This window comes from Corvus kubaryi, unplaced genomic scaffold, assembly GCF_017639235.1.
Source record: "Corvus kubaryi isolate FWS band 111438036 unplaced genomic scaffold, C.kubaryi_AGA036_p1.0 135, whole genome shotgun sequence".
Taxonomy (NCBI): Eukaryota; Metazoa; Chordata; class Aves; order Passeriformes; family Corvidae; genus Corvus; species Corvus kubaryi.
This window is the reverse complement of record NW_024580669.1, coordinates 6,747,028-6,770,748: the sequence shown is the minus strand read 5'-3', so window position 1 is coordinate 6,770,748 and position 23,721 is coordinate 6,747,028. Positions and strand designations below refer to the sequence as shown.

General features: G+C 39.8%; 1 protein-coding gene across 1 annotated transcript in view; it reads right to left on the bottom strand.

The window, feature by feature from the left end:
- Nucleotides 1-11,460: 11,460 nt before the first annotated feature.
- The window catches only part of SEMA3D (semaphorin 3D), a 132,416-nt gene continuing 120,155 nt past the window's right edge, over nucleotides 11,461-23,721 (bottom strand). Inside the window, exon 18 of the mRNA XM_042053610.1 lies at nucleotides 11,461-14,480. Coding sequence (XP_041909544.1) covers nucleotides 14,067-14,480 — 414 coding nt within the window. The 3' untranslated portion in view covers nucleotides 11,461-14,066. The remainder of the gene's footprint in view (nucleotides 14,481-23,721) is intronic.

Genomic DNA, 23,721 nt, shown 5'->3' with positions numbered 1-23,721 from the left:
AGAAAAAAAATAAACAAACACATGAAAAAACTCCTTCAGAGCAAGCCACATTTTGATCAGCAAATGAGAGTTTAGGTTTTTTGTCATTTTCTTCCCCAGCTCATCCCAGGAAAAACAGGAGCTGTTTGATTTTTAGACTTCTTGATATTTAAAACAATGGAATAATGAGACATGCCACATTTAAAAATTCTTCTATAGGAGGAGTCACAAATTTAAATTGTTAGCAAATATTTTTAAATAATTGGCAGGATTCTTTTTTTTTTTTAATTTTCTGTCTACATGGCTCAATTTGAAGCTTTTAAATTAAAACTGGACATATTTACAGTTTGTGAAGTAACAATGCTAACTCTAGGTTTAAGTTTAGCAGTTGTTTGCCCAAGCCTTTTCAAATGCTGGTACAGGAAAGAAGCTCATTTGAATTACTTTCTGATGCAGAAGCTTCTTAGTGAGGAATAATGTCAGATTGTGACTTATAATCCATTTCTTCAATGCCGCTTACATCATCTCCTTACTAATCATGGAAAGGTCAAAAGATTTCAAGAAGACAACTGACTTAATAGAGTCCTATTAGCACAGGTCAGACAGCAAAATGGGATTCTAAAGTTATGCAGTCCAAGTGTGTCTTTGGTCAAGTCACATGGAATCAATGTGCAGCTCTGGGGCTTTCTTTTCCATTTTCAAGCAAAATGAATTTATGACCATGCCCTTGTGCTGCATTATGTGTTAAATGAATGCACCAAGCAGCAATCTCTCAGTAGCAAAAATAATTCTGTACTTTGCTGACACATACTGCCTTAAGGTGGAAGAAGAATGTCCTCTTATCTGATAGGGGTTCCAGGTCTATTATATTTGCTAGCACTCTTAAATCACTTCAAACAATTAATTTGGAAGGAATTTTGAACAATAAAAGGACATTTCTTTAGTTAATTATCCTCAACACATGATTTAGGCAATTTTGGTATGGAGTTGGAGAGATCACTGGTTGTGTGCAGTTAACAGGGAACCACAGGCAGCAGCACTTGTCCATTCTCAGCAGATTTCTGTGTCACTCGTGCATAAATAATGTTCACTGGTACCTCAGGGGTGTTTTCACCTACCAGGAGAACCAGGAGAATGTTTTTGAATGAAAAAACTTTGAATAACCATTTTGGGTAAGCAGAACAGATAAATCCATGTTGATAGCAGTTATCAGAAGCAAAGCTGATGACAGGCATATCCAAAAGATTCTTCAGAGCTCCAAAACACCATTTTAAATTCTGGGAGTTCAGGATATTTATAAAGTTGGACAAGTGGTTGGGAAGAGGGACAGCGAGTTAATGGCTGTTCAATTCGAGATCCATTTATAGGACAAAGTTTCAGATAACCTATGAACCACACCAGGGATTGGGAAAATTTCCTTCTTGCAGTTTGAATTCTGGCTGTGTACTATATCACCAATACCAATCAGAGTGCAAAAGACCAGATTTTTGGTGCTGACTCCATATTCTCAAGTCAAATTCTAAATAAAGTTTTCTTATTTAGAAAATGTTATATATAGGCATCTTGGAATTTGAGAACAGATCAACGTGGCAACAGAGAAATAACTTATGCTTTTTTGTGACATTCAGATTCATTTAGTCTGTGACCAACTTCCATGTAGTTGTTTAGTGATGGATTTGGTGCTTAGTGTGCCAGATTTCAAAGCTATGATTCTTCAAACTCTGTGATACACTCATTTTAAGGTTTAACCAAGCAGTCTTTACAGCACAGCAGTAAGCTAAAACATGAGCCAGATTCACATGTACCAACACAGCACCAGAACGCAGCACCAATGCAAACAGATTATTAAAAAAAAAAAAAAAAAAAAGAAAGGAGGATGTGAATTTTAGGCATGCCTTGGAAATTTCAAGTGGATCAAACTGAATTTACTGAAGCTGGAATTCAGTCAATATGCTGGAGGAATATCAGCCTGGCCTATATTAAGATAACTATGAATGACTGAAGAAACTGACCAGGGGTTGGGATTGTACTCCATCACATTTCTGATATTTTCAGATATATCATTTATGATAAGCAAGTGGGAATGACGGCTGTTATCCTGTGATCAGTGAGCAGATGGATCCCATATTTCAGTAGGAAGTAAAGCTACAAATGACACATCCAGATAATGATGGCTTTTGCCAATAGCCTTTGATAGAATATCTTTTGTAATAAAATAAGATCCTTGTGTATGGTCTATAAAACAGCATTTCAGAAAAGGCTTTGAAAGATTTTTATTTTTTCCTTTTAAATAATGTGCTTCTGCTACACTATCTACAAAGACACAGGCCAAATACTCAACATCTGTGTATCTTATTTCTTATTTTGAACAGACATTTGGCACATTCACAGATGTATTTTCCCCAAAATAATACAAACCAGAAAACACATTATCATTTCCATTAGTTCTTTATCAAGAGAAAGGAAAAAAATTCTATAATTTTCATTTCAGTGTAAAATATTTTATTCATTCCGCCATCCTTGAAACACTGATGTTTATGACACTCATTACAACACAGTCCTAGTCACTCAGATAGTTTAGGACTTACTTTGTCCTAATATATTTAGGATCTGTCATTAAAAGTGCTTTACACATTATCTCTCACTGTTCCCCAAAAGCTATGATGAAGGGTCCACATTTTGGATTTCTTTCTCCTGCAAGTATCACATATCAAATCACTGTTCAAGAAGAACAATAAATCTTAAATCTTCTCAACTTTACTAACACGTATTGCTGTTACTATGCTCCTGTAATTGTAATTATTTATATGTGTGCCTCAGCCAAAGTTCAGATTTGTGATTAAATGTATTATGCAAATGAAAAGATTCATCTTTGAAAAACCGTGATGTAACAGAGACACATGCTGCTGCCTTCCACACATACTTTCCTGGTCTTTGAGTTCCTGTCGGTTCATTTAACCAACTGATTGCACATTGCATAAAACAAGCTTCTCGTATGATGTCTGAAATTTTGGCAGTTTCTTTGTATTGTTTTCCTCTTTCAAATAACTTCGATCCATTAATGTAATCCTACATTCTGTTATGAATAAAAAAGGTCTCCTTCCAGTCTAAACAAAAGCAGAACATATATCACAAACAACAAAAGGTAGAAAATAAAACCCAGAAGTTTTAGTGTTGTGTGTGGAGAAAAAGGATAAGAGCACTCATGATGAAAAAATTCTTTTAATAGGAACAGAATGGAGTTGCATCAGTGCGTAAAATAGCATGTGCTTCCTACCACTCATAGACCAGAGCATTTTCACTTGTCAAAGAGGACCTTCATAGGCTGTTTTAGTGACATGGAAAAGGACCAAGGAGGGAAGATGAAGTATGCAACAAGTGAATTATGAATTCTTGAGATAAAGGCACCTCTACAAAACGGAGTTTAGACAGTATTAAGTGAAAACATTGTTACCCTCTTCAACATGTTTTAAGTCCTACAATCAGGAATGCACTTTGAAATATACCCCATGTGAGAATATGACATCTCCTCAGAAACAAGAAAGAGAAAAATATAACAAGAAGTAAAAATACTTACCAGGTGGAAGGAAAAGACACAAAGGAAACAATATGCAGACTGAGAAGGGTTGATTGTTGCCTGTTCATGTTCTCCTACTATTTCTTTTTACAAAAAAAAATAATCTGAAATGAAAGGTGCAATATGCCCCAGCTGAAACCAGCACAGCTTGTTTCATGCAACATACTTTACTAAAAGTACATTCCATGAGAATATGATTATGATTTACTGACCTGGCAGCAAATATCTGACTTGTATCAGATTAAGAAACAGGGAATTTCTAGTCTTCTCTTCATTAAAGGAGAATTATCAATGTTTCCCACAACTTTCTTATTGTTAATCTTGAAAACTGCTCTTCAAAAATCTGTCCACCACTGTGCTTTGGGAAATGCAGCAGTTTACCTTAGATGCTGATATCTGAGGCCTTTACCTTAAAGGGCAGCAACAATTTCATTTTGCTACCCATCTTCCCTGTATGGCAGCATCACCCAAAAAATATTATTACTTTGATTTAATAACAAAATGTTGTGTTTCCTTAAATAATAAACCTTAATGATAATGACTCTCATGTGAGTGTTTTTAAAATACTCCTATGTGCCCAAGCTGTCAACTTCCAAGGCTAAAACAACAGTTTCAGTGCTGCACAAGCCAGCACCTGTGCTCAACTTGAAATCCCTGACATTGATCCATCCACAGAGACAAGCAAGTCTAGTACATGTTAGCAGATACAGTCCAAACACTGTTTATGGTTGTTTTCTTTATGAAGGAAAAAACAAAAGCCAAGTTTTCTTGGGAGAAAGTTAAGAACCCCACCTAACTGTGAGAGAAGCAGAGAAGAAGCAGCTTGCTCCTTCCTTTGTGTGGAAATGCACCTAACACTGGAAGATGTAATTGCAATGAAATGTATTTGCAACACTGGAAGATGTTAAGAATGATAGCCATTAACACTTTTATTGCAAGGCAAAGAATCAGACTTTGGCCAAAGAGTCAAGATTTGTCATTTCCTGTCCTAACAACACTTCAGCTTAATCTAGCAACTCTTAAAACTGCTTGCTAACTTTTTCCGTTTATATATTCAGTTACAAATTGTTATAAAGAATTTAAAGCAGAACCAGGGAGGGAGATAATGTGTATTAGCAATTCATAAATTGTCCTGTCTAAGCTGGTGTGCATTTTTGTTCAGTGTTTGATGAGCATTCCTGCAGAAACGTGCCTGGGAACTGCAGATTCTCTCATTCTGCAACACTATCCCTTGTTGCTCTGCACAGTAACTATGTGGACGCAGTGGTGCAAAATACATGAACCCCTAAGTACCCCCTGAACCATGTTTTACATTGCAGAAATATAAATGATTATGAACAGCCTGTTAGCTTGTTTTCACAGTACATATGGACTCTGTGTGTGAGCACGTCCCAGAACACTTCCCGCCATTTGAATTGTGAAGGGCCGGATTTTACCTCACAGCTCTTAAGCACAGACTTCCTCAGCTAACAGCCCTCCTGGATTCCGAGGGCCTGGAAAGAGGCATCACACATGGAAAAAAGTGGAGCAGGGAGAGCTCAGGAAGCCAATCAGTGCTGGAAATGTTTCTGAGCAGCTACAGAAGAGCCTCTGTGCATCTTCCTGAGACTATCACTAATTGTCTTGAAGTCTGACCCTGCTAAACTCGTACAGAGAAAATGACAGATTTCAGCTTAATTAGCTTTTGTTTCCTTGAGTGCACACAAACCAGTGCTGCATTTAAGCTCTTACCGAGCCTGTGGTGTCAGAAGGAAGATGAAGGATTTCTCTCGTTCTTTCTCTCCCTCTGACACCCGCCTCTGCTAATGAACGTGGCTAATCAGCCGGGCTGTGCCAAGCACCTCTTCTCCTGCAGGAGCTGGAAGTGCTTTACCAGCTGGATGCGGAGCCAGATCTGGGACACGCTGGCAGAATTCCCACTTACTTCAATGGGACTAAGATTGATCCTACATGAGACATTATCAACTGCAGCCACCTGCGGGGAGGGAGTGGGGGAGCACAGGGGAGGGAGAGGGGGAACACAGCAGCTGTTTAGCAGCGCATGGTAACACAGAAACAAGAGTTCAGGCTCGGAAATGAAGAATGCCGTATCCAATTGCAACTGCAGGTGGAATTTAGGTGAGCAGAATGCTACTGCCGCAGTTGGGATTTGGCATCGGCTTTCAGGCCAGCAGTACCCTGAGACCTTTCCCAGAAAAGGGTCAGGAGCACAGTGGTCTAATGGACACAGCATGGGACTGGGAAACAGGCATCCTTGAGAGCAGCGATGCGGCCGTCCTTGGAAATAACATGCTGACCGTCTGTTAACAAATTAGCCTCCTTAACCTTCCATAAATCCCCTGAAACACAGGGTGCTGTGCTGAAGGCTAGAACAGGAGGTGGACCAGTCAGCCTATTTATTTTCTTGACTAGAGATATTTTTTTCTCAAAAACTACTTTCTCCCTGTAACTGTGGACAGATGCAGCAATGCCTGACTAAAAAATGAACAGAACTTCCTTCTCGCCAGTTATCCTGAAAACACTTTGAGGGCTGGGAGACAATCACACTCTAGAGCCAAAGGTAGTCCTGAGACAGCCCAAGATGGATGGGTGATCAATTTGCCTTGAGGGTAACTTTAAAGCACAATGTCAGTGTAGTCTTTAAGGACAATGGTTGTCACTAATCACCTAAGAATTAAAAAGCTATTATTGAATTTAAATGAATAAGCATAGAGCTACCTATTGTGTATTGCTCTGCATCAACCACTGTGCAACCCATTGCTTCTCTAAGTCGTCTGTAAAGTCACTCTGCTGGCCTTAAGCACATTCTCAGCGGAGTGGTGAATCTCAGATAGTCCTCACTCAGGAAAGACTTCTAAGACAGTTCAGATAACTGAACCTTAACCCTTGCCATTTCCATAGCATGCTGCAGACTTTGATTCTCTGAAATCTTGTGTTTTACGTTGTAGTTTTGCATGGGCTTAAAAAAGAGGCAAAACCTCAGATTTTTCTGTTTCTTCTAGTACTAATGAAATATACATTCGTTTCAGTTACCTTTGCATATAAAATCAAAATACGTGATAGTCCAGCAGGTCTGGCAAAAATGTAGATTATTTAAGCTATACTTCTGCTATAATATCAACTCAATGAGCTGCAACATGTACAAATAGATACTTCAGTCTTATTACTCTATAAATAGTTTTATTACAGAGTGAAAATCATCCTAACTCTCAAAATCAACCTGAGAACCACTTATGCCTTACAAATAAAAAAAGAAGCTATATGGCACACAATTCCTGTGCTGGGCAGAGTCATAAATTTCACTTTAAGAGGAAACGCAATCTTTGTTGGCCAAAAGTGAGATATTAATCATAATCCTTCCATCCAGTCCATTTAATGTGACTTTTCATTTTGGAATTTGTAATTTGGAGATTATATTGTAAACTTGTAAACTCTCTCTTGTAAAATCTCCATTCTTCCCAGCTAATAGACATTCTGAGACAGTCATGGGGAAGATGGGATGGAGATGCATCATCACCAAAACTGAAAAAGAATGTAAATATTTGGAAACAGTATTTTTTCATTTTTTCATTTTATTTTCATAGACTCATATGCTTTTCATCCACTTTTTACAGCCAAGACATGTTCACAGGCAGTCTTAATATGTGATTATTACAATTAATTTCTACAAAAAGCATCCTGGGAGAAAGTTACATGAAATCTCTGAAGGAGGATATGAAAAACCTCTGATGATGATTTCTCTTTGATCTTCTGGGGACTTTTTTAGTTTGTTTGGTTTGGGTTTTTTGGAGTTTTTTTGCAAAGAGAGGTTTGAAAATGCAGATTTTAAAAATATTTTAAGAAAAAAAATTAATCAATTAAAACATACTTTCTATAAATCTAACTGCATTTTCCACTTGGGCCAGGGAAGTGCACTAAGGTCTCTGAACTCTCAGCATAGTCATTTAAGCCTTAAGATTTCATGTCTTGCAAATGGACTGTGCCATCTCCGTACCAAAATACCTGCCAAGCCTTCTGTTGCTCTTTTTGCTTTGTCACATATTGCACCACTGGAAAGCATCTGGCTTTGGGCATGGTTCCTTTTAGTAGGAGAAACAGCATGAAAGAAAAAAGAGTGGAACACAAAAAGCAAACCAAACACTCGCATACACACAAAATAAAACAAACAAAAACCAACCAACCAACCAAAAAACCCCAAAAGCCTGAAAAACCCAGACCACCAAAAGAGGCCCTCCCAAAAAAATCAAACTGAAAAAAACACTCCACCACCCCAAAAAATTCCCAAAATCCAGCCAAAGCACTTCTATACCACAGGGAGAAGGAAGAAGAATATGAAATACCACCAAAACTGAGATGTGTCCGGGCTCCTTACAGATATCACATCCATTGCTGTTTGGACAGATTATTTTCTTGGCTTGTAGTACCTGAACCATTGCATTGATATTGGACCAGCAGTCCATATTAAAATTAAATCACCTGGAAATGTTCTTCTTTTTGGTTTTTTTTTAAGTCATGTGGGAAATGTTATGCTTTTAAGCACAAAATAGTTTGATTTTAAATTATACACAGCAACCACATCAGCAAAAAGAGAAAGGAGACCTCTCAGCAACAGCCCCAAAAATTTTCTTTGTGAATGAAAACTCCACCTGGTCTCCAATTTACCTCACAGTGTCCGGTTTGCATCTGAAACTGAATGCTAAAGTTCACACTACGGATCTGAAGGCAGACTGTGCAGGGATGTTTATATGTCACAGAACACCTGATTCCAAAGTCCTCCTCCATATAAAAGTGGGGTTATCTGCTAGAGCAGAGTCTGAAAGGCAGGGGACAATGGACTTACTGGGAGAAGAAAAGATCAAGCAGATAAAAAACAAGTCTTGCCACAGCTGTCACACCAGATGTTTCAGACACACATTGGCAAGGCAGAACCTCAAGATAACAATTTGTTTTGTATCCTTACCTGTACAAAAAGGGAAAATAAATCCTGGTGTTTCTAACACATTTTCGGATAACCACTATTTTGATATATGGAAGTCAAATCTTATAAATCTGTTTTGTAGAATTAATAATTAAACTCTTTTCACATGACTTCATTTTTTCTACTGTAATGAACTTACTTTACAAACCTCGAAATCTGGATTACAACTGCAAAGAATGTCACACTTCAGCTAATGACAGCAGCCTAGTTCAGGGTAACATTAGCAACACTATGGTAAAATATTACATGGGAGACCATTTAAAGTTTATAAAATGGAACAGAATATATTAGAGAGACATGTGGGCTTAATTTTCCATTCATGCAGATGTAATTCCTTAGACCTCCACATCTCATCTATAACTGTGTGCAAAAAGAACCAGGGCAATATACTCCACAGAGCAGCACATAGATTTGGGATTTGACTACCAGACTATAGATTATAGTGTACTTAGACTTCAGATCAGTTCCAAAAAGATTTTAATCTCTGCTGTCAGCGGAGGCTGAGATGAACCTTGACTCTTGAAACTGCATTTGCCTTTTGCAAATTAACCTCTGTTACAAAATAAACAGAAGACATTTGTATATGCAGTCCTGTACAGATACACTCATATGAAAAAATGTCAGCAAACTCGATTTCCATTAGCTGTTATTAAATACTGAGACGTTATTATGGGACACAGGCTCATTACATGATCAGTGAGTAATGATAACAAATAATTATTCATTATCTGAAATGTTAAATGAAGATCAATATCCATAATGGTTTGAATAAGAGGTTCATAGCATTCGAACTGTAGGGATCTTCTGATCTCAAAAGCACATAAACCAGGGGATATCTGTTGCATTTAGCCTAATTACTTCATTATGAATGATATAAGAACTGGGTTCAAAATCTACATATGAGCTGGAAAGTACTCAGGCTCTTAGATACCTCAAGCAATATAAGCTTAACTGCTTAGAGGGAAAAGTATTTGCTTATGGCATGAGCACACATTCACACCTGTTGTTGGAATGGTTTCCAGTAACAGAACAAGTTTGTCAGAGTAAGTGTTAATACTTTATTCCTTTTTCTGCTAATCCCATTTTCTGTTTTATTTTAACTGACTGCAAGATGGCTGCAAAGTTTAGAGCCCTGTTGGACTTTAAAGCTTATATCAGTTTTCAGCATTTTTATAACTACAGCTCACATTGTGTTGGTTATTCTAAGAATCTGCTTGAAACCACTTTGGTTCAGTCCAGCACTGACCTGTTGCTGAAGTACGGTCAATAGAAGGTTTTGTTGAAGAAAAAGACAACGTATTAATAACTGTAATCCCTGTTGAATGCATATTCAAATAAATATCTTGTATCATATAGAAACAGATATTAGAATCATAGAACCATAAAATTGGAAGAGGCCTTTTAGACCATTTAGTACAACTGTCAGCCCAGCATTGCCCCTGTAACCCTTGAACCACTAAACCACATCACCCAGCACCAGATCCAGCTGCCTCTTAAACACCTCCAAGGAGGGTGACTCCACCACCTCTCTGGGCAGCCCATTCCATTGCCTGACCACCCAGGCAGAAAAAGATTTTTTTCTAATATCTAATTTGAATCTCCCCTGTCTCAGCTTGAAGCCATTTCCTCTGGTCCTCTCACTGCAGGCACAGCAGAAAAGGCTGGCCCACACCTCACTACACCCTCCTTTCAGAAGTTGTGGAGAATGATGAGGTCCCAACTGAGTCTCCTCAAGACTAAGCACTCCCAGCTCCCTCAGTCATTCCCCAGAAGATGTTTTCTGGTCATTTCACAAGCCCTGCCCTTTTCTGGACACACTCCAGTATCTCCTTGTCCTTTTCAAATTGGAAGGGCTCAGAGGTGGACACAGCACTCGAGGTGTGGCCTCACCAGTGCTGAGCAGAGAGGAAGAATCTCTTCCCTGGTCCTGATGGCCACGCTAGTCCTGATACAGCCCAGGTGCCACTGACCTTCTTGGCCAGCTGGGGATATGCTGGCTCATGATCAGCCACAGAGGACCAGCACCACCAGTTCGTCTTCCACTGGGCCACTTTCCAACTCCTGTCCCAGCCTGTAGCAGTGCAGGGGTTTCTTTGTGGCCAAAATGCAGGACCTAATCTTGGCCTTGTTGAACCTCATGATATTTGGATCAATGCACTAGGGGATCTGTTTAAAAGCTACAGTTAGTAATGTGGAGGCAACTTTTTTCCATTCTGTACCAACAACTCATTCAACTTAAATTTTTATGGAGCTCTTGAAAAAGGCAGGGCTCAGTTTCACTTTAACTACGGGCCTGTTGTGGCTCATAGTATAGCTTACAGCAGCGCAGGTGATCCCCAAATCATTGAACTGAAATTTAAGCAGACTTCAAGTTGAGCCTCTAAATTATACAAAAGATGAAATCTTTTTGAAAAGAGGGGGATACTCCTCTGTTACAGTTTCTGGTTGAGCTCATCTTCTGAACCTCCCTCTGGGACTGCAGGTTGTGGGAAAGACCCACTGCTCCTCCTGTTCCTGTTCTTGTGTTTGCATTGTTGAGTCCTGCCTAACAAAACCCTGTCTTACCTCCAGTAGTGATTTGCAATCTATCCCCCTCATTCCTTGGTCTCCAAGGTCCCCTGGCTTCCTTGCATGTGTATTACCTGCACTGTATGAGACGTGCTACCCCTGCCAGCTACAGCATCCATCTTACCCAGTATACCAAAATAGAGACTTTTATCTATGCAGGATTATTAAATATGTTCCCTGGGGTGGCATGAACCCAATGTAACACACTGGTTTGGAGGATATTGAATTTATTTCCCATGATGGAAGAGGCCTTATATCTCACTTGGGGTTTTATGCTACCACTATACCCCAGACTTATGAGGTCATCTCTTTAAAAAGAATCTCATTGCAAGAACATTTGAAATAAAAGAAATTGAAGTAGTTTTTAAGAGCAGTAACATTTTAATTCAACCATTTAAATCTAATGTTCCCAGTACGGAGACCCTTATCCCAGATATCTGCTAAAGTCAGTTGGGGGGTTCATTTGTAGAATGCAAACTCCAATCACACCTAAACATAAATCAGATGATTTAGCTTTCATGGAGGAGAAAAAGTACAAAAGATGACCCTGGTTTGCTTTTTTATGAAGTAGGCATCATGTGATGAGAGTAGTCTGACATTCAATAATTGAAGTACCATGTCACCACTGATGAGAAGAGTGGATCCTTTACCAGTGCATGTGAATGCAGCCCACCTGCCATTCCATAGCCTTGGTGTGGTTCCACTCATTTCCTTAATGTCCAAGCTAGAGAAATGGGACTTTGTGGACTGATAAAAATCTAGTAAGGAATTACTAGGCAGGTTCTATATGATGACAGCATAATCTTCCAGCCAACAATATTAAGTATCCCTGCACTTTACATGTAGTAGCTTAATACATCCCCATACCTTCTCTAAGTAGTCTTAATTGGCCTTAAAATCAAGGTATCCAAATTGATGAGCCTCTTGTGAAATGCCTGGTCTACATTCTTTTGCAGCAAAAATTCCAAGAAGTTCTCTGCATGTTCTCAAAGTACTGGTTAGTATCTTCAGCATCAGTCCTTCTGCTGATTAAAGGTCCTGTGCTGAGAAATTCCCTTTTCTCCACAGATGTATTTTATAATATTTAGCACTCAGTGCTTTACACTATCAAAGCATTGTATGCATGCTATCTAATATCTCCTAATTAACTCATATATCTCCTATTAAAAAAGCATCTAAAATTAATGACATATGGTATTGCTGGCTTTTGTACAACACATGCAAACGCAGCTTTCGGGTTTTACAAGAAACGTGGGTAAGCTGAGATTCCTTTCTGAAATCTGACAAACACTTTACCACATCCGACTTTCAACAGAGAGGAAATGAACAAAGATGCAAATTGGACCTGCACAATTTTAGATCTGTGACTGAATGCGCACACAAACACCAGCACGGGCAAGTGCTTCAGAGCCAACAGTTTTGGTCCCTTAATGAGGTGTACATCAATTGCACGGGTTTCCCACAGACTTCGCTCTCAAGATCTGTAGAATGCATGAGAAACAAGCAAAGTCTGTCATTTTGGTATCCATCAAAGCTCTCTTCCATGTGAGGAAGTGGCTAATTTGTCATTTCACACTCAAAAAGGCGTGAAAGGCAAAAGGGAGGGAGGTTAGATGGAAGAGAGGAGAGGGGGGCTGTGACTCATGAGAGGAGACAGTAGGCCTGATTTTGAGCTTGTGTTTGTTGCTGCATATCAGGAATAAAATCAGATGAATAATATCAATGTAAAATAGACAAGGATGAGGCCAGTATTTGTTTCTGTGGAAAAATTTACATTATTAAACTCAAAATATAAACCAAGGAAAAAGGAATACTTTGCAAATGAAATTATGGTATACAGCAAATTTCTAACTTTCAAGTTTTATTTACATGTGGACATCTCTTATTTAATTATAATAAAAGTATTAATTCCAACAATGCAAATTTTCAACTTAAAAATACAGAAGACCTTTGAGAAAAAAATCCCAAAGGATACACACATCTGAGGAATGTCAGCTCTGTGTCAAGAGCACTGGTCTCAGCCACTAAATATTTTCCCTCATCGTCTTTCATTTAGCCTTGTTGTTGTCTTTTAATTTTCTTTTCCTCTGCATAAAACAAACCCAGCAAAGGGCCAGAGAAACAGTCAGCGTCAAACCTTTAGAGACATAGGAGAGGTGCAGGCAGGAATCCCATTATTTGTTAATAGGATTTGTGCACATACCTCCCATGGACCACTTAGGAAATTTACTCCCAAACATCTAGGTGGCAATTTCAATTAGAGTCAACATTTCATTTCAGCACATGGACTGCAAACTGGTGGCTACTCAAACACTAACGAGTTTGAGTAATGCTCGGTAATTCCCCTCTCTTAAACTATGATTATGCTTTCTCTTTTTTATGGGGAGAATGAATGCTGTCCCTAAGCCAAAACTTAATTTGATTTTTTGCTGTGCCTCTCTGTGCTAGCAAACCTCACCCATGTGCCTGTATACAGGCCCAGTGGGTAAATTAGTGGGTATTTTTGCAGATCTGTCACACATTTCTACCATGCTTCTTACTCAGAAAGATGCCAAAGAACTGGAAGTACATCTGCCTTCCCCTGAAACGTAGCCACCTCTGGGGTGGAATGTGGCAGCAAATGTTAACACAGGAACACAGACACTAAATCCTATGTGAAAATTATGCAAGAAGTAAAGAACACAGCTCACGAAGTCTAAGGCTACCCAGAAATTAGCTAACAGTGTACATCTTTTCTTTTTTAATGAATGCATTTGAAATTACTGCCTGGTGTGTGGCACTCCAATAAGAAACATCTCATTTGGCATTGAATCCCACTGTACAGTCTCACACAGATTAATAGTGATGGTAAGTTTTCTGATTTCAATAAGAAGCAGTACTAATTCATAGGCAAGATGCACAAAACCAGAACACAGTATTTTTTTTTTCACGGAAAATGTCCTTTCTTTAAATAGCATTTACAAACTACGTCGATGGTGGCCTGGCTGGCTCGTGGTGCCTTCTGTTTCGCTTTTTTTTCATCTCCTGCACATGCTTCCATTTGGCACCACCTTTGTTCCGCTGCCGCCGCTTCTCCCGGTGCCACATCTGTTCACAGTACTCATCCAGGCTAAAGCTGGGGCTGCTGACCAGCTGGATGTAGTCCTTGTACCTCAGCCGGGACTCCGTCAGCAAATCCCTCACCCGGCCCTCCTCGTCCTCAGTTTTCTGAGTGCTTTCCATCTGTCCATTCTCGATGACATTTAAATTCAGCTTCACGATGGTGTGGACAAAGGTGTGCTCCTGGGCTTTGCAGAAATAGGCTCCTGCGTCCCTTCTCTGCAAGCTGCGGATCAGCAGCCCATGCTCCGTTTTAATGATCCTTTCATCAGCCTTCAGCTGTGGGGTCGGACAAAAAAAGAACACAGGAGGTGAGTCTCATGGTCAAAATGAGATGTGTGTCAGTGCTATGCTGGTGGAGACAAGGCCTGGCTGGCACACGGCGTGTCCCATCCCTAAGGTGCAGCTGGGACAGATACCAGCAGTTCCTTCGGGGTCTGAGTCCTGTTCCTGACTGCAACATCTGGATCATGGACACTCAGCATGCAGTAGCAAAAGACACATGCTGTACAGCTGACAGGACAGACAGCAACACTCATCACACCACAGTGCAGTGAGGGAAGATGCATTCTCCAAGGAAGGGGAGCTATTTACTGCCACAAATCTCATTCATTTTTTTAACTGCTCTTTTTGAGGTATCTGTAATACACCCAAAATACCAGAGTGCTTGTATATCTGCAGTGCTGAGGCCCTGTTAAAATGGATATGAAAACTACTATTGATTTTTAAAGAGAAATGCTGTGGTTTTGATCTTCTTCAACCAAGTTTTACAAAAGGAAGTTGATCCTGACTTTGACTCACTGAGATGTGATTAAAAGCAGGCAGAGTAAGGCTGGATGGATAAAACAAAGTATGGTTCTTTTATTGCTAAGATCTGTGAAGAATAACTAAGAGAAAAATAAGAACAAAAAAAACCCAAAACCCTGAACAAAACAGCAAGATTGCAAGTGGGAGCTGAAGTCTGCAAGTGTGGAGCTGTAATTTCATTTACAAATAGAAATATTTAAAAAAATATGGGTCTTACATGTTAAAAGAAGGTGTACCTTAAGACTAGTAACACTGTCAGGTAAGTAACTATCTGGTAATCTGAAAATTATTTCCAAAATAACCTAAGTCAAAAAATAGCATCCCCCTTCAAAAGAAAAAGAAAACCAAAAACAAACCAAAAAACAGGATGGGGCACTGGGCACCCAAGTATTTCTGCAGCTGGGAAACACAGAAGGTAAGTGATTTGCCAAAGACCATATAAAGATGAGTAGCAGAGGTGGAAGTAGAAAGCAGAGCCCTAACTCCCGATGTCCAACACCAGCACTTCCTTCAAAAATGACACCAGCGTGTCCCAAGCTGTTCCCTCCCGGGCGTGCTGTGTTCTGCTGCCACGCAGAGGCTGCAGCACAGCTGGCACTTCAGACCTGGATTGCTGCTGGAGGCTGCCTCGGCCCTGCTGGTGGCATCAATACCATGGGGGAAAACTTCAGCTCAAGGCCGGGTAGGGGGTTTGAGAAGGGGGGTCTGTGGGCAGAAAGAACCAACACAGAATCTGGAAAATTTCCCAGAGTGCACATCTGACCCTCCAGCAAACTTCAGAAGATGAAGATCAGGGAGGCATAAAGATGACTAAATTAGATTTATTCACAGTGGGTAAGCTACACACTGTTTCTTTATGTAAAAAATCTGCACACGATTCCCTCTGCTACTTCATGGGAAAAAATTTATACATACATATGATTCTCCATCTGTTATGATTCTAACTCACTAGTACTTTATCATAATAAAGTCTCTTGGAGCAAAGAGATGGATGAGATGACCTTCCAGGACTTTTAGCTTTACTCTTTTCTAAGTTTCTATGACAATGACCCTGAAATCATTAAAAAAGCTTGAGAGACCATATTGAGATCACCAGAAAAAACAATACACATAAATATAATACAACCACAGAGAGACTTTTGTTTCCTACTGTTTCAGCTGTAACAGTCTTCAGTAACATATGGATTAGACAGGTATGTAGGCAAGTCAATATGGATGGATGGATATAGGCCTGTGCACTTCCAATGGTATGAGAGCAGCAGAGACAAGAAATCAGCTGCTACAAAAGCAGGTCAGATTATAGCTCTGGTTGCCTTTTTCTCTGGTCAAGTATTTTTTGGCTCCTGCCCCCAGTTGTTGGTGTTGGAAACTTTAGCTTCATTGTTTGTAAACTGTATATAAGCATGTCTACTCAGTACCCAGAGGGTGAAATGATACAAATTTCAGGAAGTTCCTGGAAAATCGATTGTCCTGACAACAGGTGCTACAAGAGCACAAGCTACTGCTGATTTACCACACTGAGCTTAAATCAGAGAAATTATGGTCAAGCCACGAGCACATGCACAGAAGATAACAGGGAAACAAAGCAGAAAAGGCCACTCTTCTTTCACAGAACCCACACCACAGGGCACTAGTCCTCAGTTGGATCAGCTAGTGACACTTCACTCCAAGTAAAAGTTCCTTTTTTTATAGTAAAAACAGGAGCATAGAATTTATAAAAGAGTCCACAAATAAGGAGCTGTAGGAAGAAAAATGTCTAGGGCAGGTGTTTTCCTTGTGGTGCTGTGCTCCACAGAGAGAAGCTGGAGCAGGGCCCAGGTGGAAGTGTTTGGAGGCCCGGCTGCTGCAACACGACAAGGAAATCCCTTTCTTCTGCCCAGACTTCGTGTCAGCATGAAGGTCCAAGTTTGCGAAATTGAGGGAAAAGCATGGGAAGAAGCAGCTAACTTCCAGACATTTGGGTTTCATAAGGCACTGTGCAAAGACCAAGTTCCCACATTGTCTGAGTGAAAACAGCACTGATGTCTTTGAGCTTGGGGCTTGATGCAATCGCAGCAGTAGCATCTGCCTGCCGGTGGCTCTGCCAGTATTGTAGTCTAGAGCGTCTTGACAGCTGTGCACCTCCCACACTTGGAAGGGCTCCAGTTGGCTGTTCTGGCTGGCTGGGTGCCAGTCCAAAGTGCCCTCACTAGGGCTTCGCCTCTTTTCAGTGAAAGAAAGGCAGAATAATGGCAGATCTAGACTTGAAAAGATCTCTGGACCCCCAAGTCCAGCACCCTGCCACTCATAACTATTTGCCATTTGTGTAATAGCCATAAATGTGTTAACTGATGGAGCTGTCCCCCCCCCGCCTTGGGATACTGCAGAGGAAGGTAGAAGTCTAAACTGGTTGTGTCCCTTAATCCCAGCCCATCATGAGTCCTATTTTTAATGAAGCAATGTTCCTACACAATGTCCTGTGTTAACCTTGGACATTGATTTAGGCTGACTGTCACCTCCTCCTCTGTGCCTTCATTGTTCATTTCTTTCTACTCCTCTGGCAGGATAAAATTATGGCTCCGATTTCACACATATTCAGCAACACTTCATTACTGCTTCCCCCCCCTCACTTCTCTTCTTGGTATCCTGTTTATGTTGTTTTACCCATAGGTTCAGAACTCCTCCTGTCTTTCTCCTCTACTTTCCTCCCCACAGGGCTCTGGAGTTTCATAAACACCTGGCATTTCATTACTTGGCAGTAGATCTTTAACCTTTCACTTGAATGTTTAATGTGGTCTTTGGTTCCTGACCTATAGATGTAAAATGTATTTTATTAAATTCTGAGGAAAGTAAAAAGACTACTTAGATAAAAGAAATTTTGTTTTGGTCAACTGTGGATTCACTGTTTCAACCCCCCACCATGTCAAAATCAGTAACTCTTCTAAAATATTTCTGAATAGGATTTAACAATTCAGAAGTACACAGGCTTAAATTCGTAAAAAGCTTGTTGACATGTACTTAAATTTGAGTATACAATAAAACTTAAACATGAGAGACATAGTTTTGTTCCACAGGAAACAACTTATAAACCACAATAAATGAAGCAATTGATTACCAATAGCTTTCTTTTCTTAGTGAAGTGGGAGTGGGTTTTTGACAATATTGCATCAACAAATTGTACTTTAATCCTTCATGATAAGCACATAAGTTTTCCAAAAATTACATTACCTGAATTATGACACATGCCATAGATACTGGCAATATTTGACAAAGGGAAAAGATCCCCATGCAAATCTAACCCTTGATTTTCACAACTGGAATTTAATAATGGAGAAAAAAATAAGTATTGCCAATAATGATGGCAAACCTTTAAACAATCAGTAAGTTGGAAAACAACCAAAGATTTGAAAGTGCTGTGGCACCAGGTTAGGTCAATGCTTTTTGTCCTTTGCTAATGATGTGTTTAGATAGCTCCCTCTTTACAAATAATTCACATGTCAACTCTTTCACAGTTAAAACACTGCACCTGTCTGGGAGAAGAAAGTGGCTTCAAAGCCTGCCTTCCCTCATTAATCAACATGTGAAAAAATGTTAAAGGTAAAGCTGGACTAATCATGGGTTAGCTGCAACCCCTGAACAAACTGAGAGAGGGAGAAAAGAAAATGAGGAACATTTGCTGCGAATTCACATTCATCTTTGTTTTTCTATTGTTCTCTTTTTCATCCTCATCATTTGACTGGAAATAAAGATCACTCTAGGGTTTTTCTGACATTATTGTTACACATGACTTTGTTTCTCTTGTATGGGAAAATAATCATTTAGCTCCAACACAGCTGTAGAGTTAATTTTTTTTTTTAACATCTTTTTTTGTTTACCAACAGCCTCAGGAAAAATGAAGAATGTGTTGCTGGTACAATGTCATTATGGAAACTCATGATTCCTATTCGTTTCAAGGTGAAGTTTACTTCTTATTCTGAGACTAAACTTAAAACTCCTCCATTCCTATCACCCCTCCAATATATCCAAATCAAACCAGAAATGTCATTCAGTTTAGAGTTACTTCTCTTCTTTCCCCATAAAACTGTCAAAAATATTAGTGTTACTTAAGAAACTCAAGGTATTAAAGAAAAAAAAAAGGCAATGAGCAATATAATAAAATAAAAGAGTGAAAGAACTATAAGTAGTCCTTAGGCTGCAGAATTAATCTCTTTTTTTTCTTTTTCCCAACTCTCTTGACCTCTTTCTCATTGACCTAAAGATTCAAACACTGAATTACACAGCCCTGACAGAAGAGGGAAATTCAGTCCTTGCTGTGTGTCCTCTGCCTTACTCAGCCATCACCCAACTCTTAGATTTCAGGGCTGGCACTGAATCTGTGGCCTTTCTTCGTAAGATTCTGCTTGACCAGATGTTTGTAACAAAGAAAGTTGCCATCACGATGCAAAAACCTCCAGATGCAAAAATATATGGATACTTATGTCTTGGATAAATTGAAAAAATGCCTAAAATGTGGAATGAAACAACATCTCTTTGCTCTGATGGGGGAGCTAGGTCACAATGTAGTGCCTTGCAAAATGTCCTGCCCAAAAGTAGATCCAGCTCTTGTATCTACCAAAATATCAGATTAAGTTTGGTCCATCAGGAGAACAGTCTGGGCTGTGGGGCAGGAATATGGAAAGGGTGAGAACTGCTGAAGGAGAAACTGGAATGTCCCCATGCATTTTGGTGTATTTATTTTCACCACCAGGTACAAGCAGAGCAGAAAGAAGAAAGTTAAAAGTGATCTGCACCTATTCTGTCACTTTAGACCACATGGTTTGTTCTGTCCCCTGCAGCTGAGGGGGCAGCTTGGCAGATCTGGAGCCACAGGAGATTCAGGGTGAAGTGCAGTCTAGAGCAGAGGGGCTGATGCTTTTCAGAGCAACAAGGCACCAAAACTAATGCCTTTGTCGGGAGCCACACATTTGCTTTTTGCAGTCCTGACACTTATTACATACATAAAATAAGCCAGGACATTTTTGAGAAATAACTAGTATCTGTTTTAAGCCTCAGAGAGCTTCAGCATTTTAAGACACTATGAACAGATGACATCCCCAGAGTTTTCTATGAACTCCAGGCACTGAAGCACTCTCTGTCATCCCAGTGACTAATGCTGCACGCACAGGAACAAACATGATCAATTGCGTGAGCAACACTAACCGCAAAAGCACTAGATATTTGACTCCTGACCTTAAAACAGTCCTAAACTACAGGGAAATGTACTCCCACTGGCAGCAAAATGACCTGGTGACAGTTTCTGTACCACAGGAGATCCTGTCCCTCCCCACAGGTTGCTCTGCCTGGAAGTCACATTCTGAACCATGACCTTAAAGGTGAAATGTCGGGGACATCCTGCTGGGCCAAATGCTTCCCATCTAGTCTGGATTTTGCCCTTTCCCTTCCCTCAGGAAGCTGCAGTGCATGTCTGGGACAGTGCAAAGCCATCTATTTGTTAAGCCAAGTTTAAAGACTCGCTGAGACATTACAGTTCCAGCCCTGGAACTAAAAGTCCGTAACCTAAGTTCCAGGTGCATGGAGTCATTTGCAAAGCATGGTATCGTCATCACAATAAGTTAAACTGCTAAGACATGCACTAAAAGAATGTACAGTGTTATTTGAGAAATCTGCTGCAGGAAGGGAGAGAGAGAGAGAGCAGAAAATATAATTGTAATGGGAGAAGTTATGGTAAGACACTGGTTAAGCAAAGATCAAGCTATATATTAAACATGACCTCACTGTTTCTATCACATATGGTATTTTTGTCAAATTGAAGTACTTTGAAATGAAAGTCAATTACTCTGATCTTTGGATTTTCTATGAAGGTCTCCAATTAGCTTTTTATACTGATGAACTCATTTTCACTGGTAAGTCAAGTTAGAAAACCAGAAAACCTTAATTTCTGGATCTGCAAATTATCAAGGGATTAATATTTTAACCAGTTAACCCTTATTGCTCAAATAGGAGGAGTGATTATTCAGCATCTCTATAGACCTGGTCATTCATTTAGGGATTCATACGTGAAATTAGGAATTTAACTTCAGGTACTTGAAAACATGTAATTTCTAGATTAATATAGTTATCTTAAAAAGTAAACAAAAAAGCTTCTTTTAAAAAATTTTCTTCTAAAAATGATATCGACCAATATGATATATGCAAACTGAGTCTGTTCAGGAGTTCAAATCCTTAGGATCATGAAACTAACCTGGGTCAAAATACTAGAAATTGTTATTATTAGAATTTTCTGGGAAGATTCAAACAAAACTAATAGCTATACACTGTCTTCAAGCAACCCAATCCTCTAATCATCAATGTCTGCTTATGCATTTCCATAGGCTATTATCTTCAGATGGAGAAAAAAAAAAAAAAACAAAAAGCCCCCCAAAAACCCCACAACTAACAAAACCACCCTGGGAGCCGAGGAGCATGTGCTTCAACTTCTGTTTTGCCAAAACTAGATCACAGAGGCATTGCTGTGGCTTTAGGCACAACATGTGGTAAAAAGCTATTTGCCTACTTTTAACATTCATGTAGTAGAAAATCTGCGCAGATTTCTCCTTCAAATTTTCTACTAAATTTGCTCAGAGGTTAATCTGGCCTTTTAGAGAAGATTTACTTTTCTCATGCAAGCAGATGTCAGACTGTTTACACAGAGCAAGCCCAGTAAACATTGCTGTTAATGTGCAAAGATGAATTTTGTGTGCTTGCTGGGGCTTCTAATGACACCACACATGTGCACACATTCCCTAACTCCCTCCCAATGTGCACATCGTTGGCATGCAGGGCAGTCCTGCTGTACTGGACATCACTAGGCCTGGGTAACTGGTATTTGGCTCAGAACAAGAAGGAAGGGCCAAGTCACTGCCACAACAAACCTTTTGGAACTACAAAGTGTGTCAAAAAAGAGTATAGCCTTAATTTAGGCTATGCTATATATATTAGCATGCCGTAACTTTGCTCAAAGTTGGTTTGACCTGCAGTTTGTTCTACGATCAAACAGGAAAGACAGCTTGAGCTTGGTTCCATGACCTTCAGAGGCCTATCTGAACCTGTGATTTATGAGAAAATCAACTGATAATATCATTTTCCCTAAATTGACACAGATAAGACTCAAAAGCAGACCTTCAAAAGAGGCTTTTAAGTCTTCAAAGTATGATTTCTTATGATATAGGAATATTACATTCTTCACAGGGAACCAGCTCCTTTGTGCAAAGTTTGTAGTTCATGGTATAGTTGCAATACATTGTTTTTAAAAAGGTTTGAGTCTTCTCAGAATTTGACATAACTTCCCATTTATAAAAAAATAAAGAAAAAAACCCCCCACACAAGAAAAGGAAATCAACAAGAACAATCACCCCTCCACCCCAGTCAAAAACCTGTTAACTATCTACTTAAATTTACTTTAAATTAGTCTTAAACACATGGTTAAAATTAAGAAAGTACTTTACTTGTTTCCCTGATCAAATATGTGAGTGCATTTACAAACTGCTGCCTTAGGGAAGGTGATCACAGAGTGTCATGTACAGGACAGTAAAGGTAACTCCATTTCAGTAAAATGAATGACTATAGGCCATGAAATGCCAATACACTTTTAGCTGGGTGTGCACTTCAACCTCCTGTGGCTGAGAGGGTGCTTGGCCACCTGATCAGAAGGCAAATTATTTTTTTTCCACATACGGGCTATAATGGACATTAGAGGTAGTATTTCAAACCAGTAGTCTCTTTCTTTTGGTGTTCAAGCACCTGTCTAAAAATTAATCAAGCTTTTTTTTCCCCAGCAGAGGAAAAAAAGTTTTGTCAATCCAAAACATATGCAAGAGAAGGGGAGTAAATTAAAAGTACTGCAGTGTTACAGTCAATTTACAACCTTGTGGAAAAGATTTTGTCTTACCTGGTAGAAAATCAGAAGTGTCTGGTATCCCCTAACTCTGGCTTTCTGGGCCAAGACATAACTGGGGTTGCAACTTTGGGGTGACTGCCATGAGTCACATCTCACCCAGAAGTGATTCTCTCATGGACACCTGCCCTGGTCTGCATCTCCCCAGCCTTTGGAAAAGACCAGCACATTTTCTGCACTCAGGAAGTCTCATAGGATGAATTATCACTGACAGTGGAAGACCAGTTGTATGTTTGATAGCTCCTGTCATTTAAACTAATTTTTGTCCTGGAAGAACATACAACAAATAAGCATATCTAGCACCTGGGACCAGCTCCCTTGAAAGGGCAGCTCATTTCCCTTCTCCTTCCCCGTTGCCATGGTTGCCATCACAGCAGGACTTGGCATCAGACACAAAATCACTCATGTAAGAGAAAGGCTATGAAAACTCCCGAGGATTGAAACTCACTCACAGACCCAGTCCAAACCAGTCCCAGGATATTGACCTTCCAGGCATGTTGGAGAGGCCCTTTGTCACTAGCACAGAAAGAAATCATCAGGAAATTGTGCAGGAGGTTTGCAGCGACCTGGAGGCTTCCCCAGGGCCTCTCCATCAGTGAGGACCCCAAAGCTGCACTCCAAAGGAATTAAGGGCCACCACAAGTCTCACTGCTTTCTACACCAGATGCAAGGAGCAATCCTTAACCTGACATCTCTGCATCAGAGCAGTGTCCCATTTAAGAAAAAATCTCAGACCCCACTAACAAGAAAAAAAGCAAATAAAAAGCCTTTTAACCACGCAGACCATTCCTTCTCTGGGGA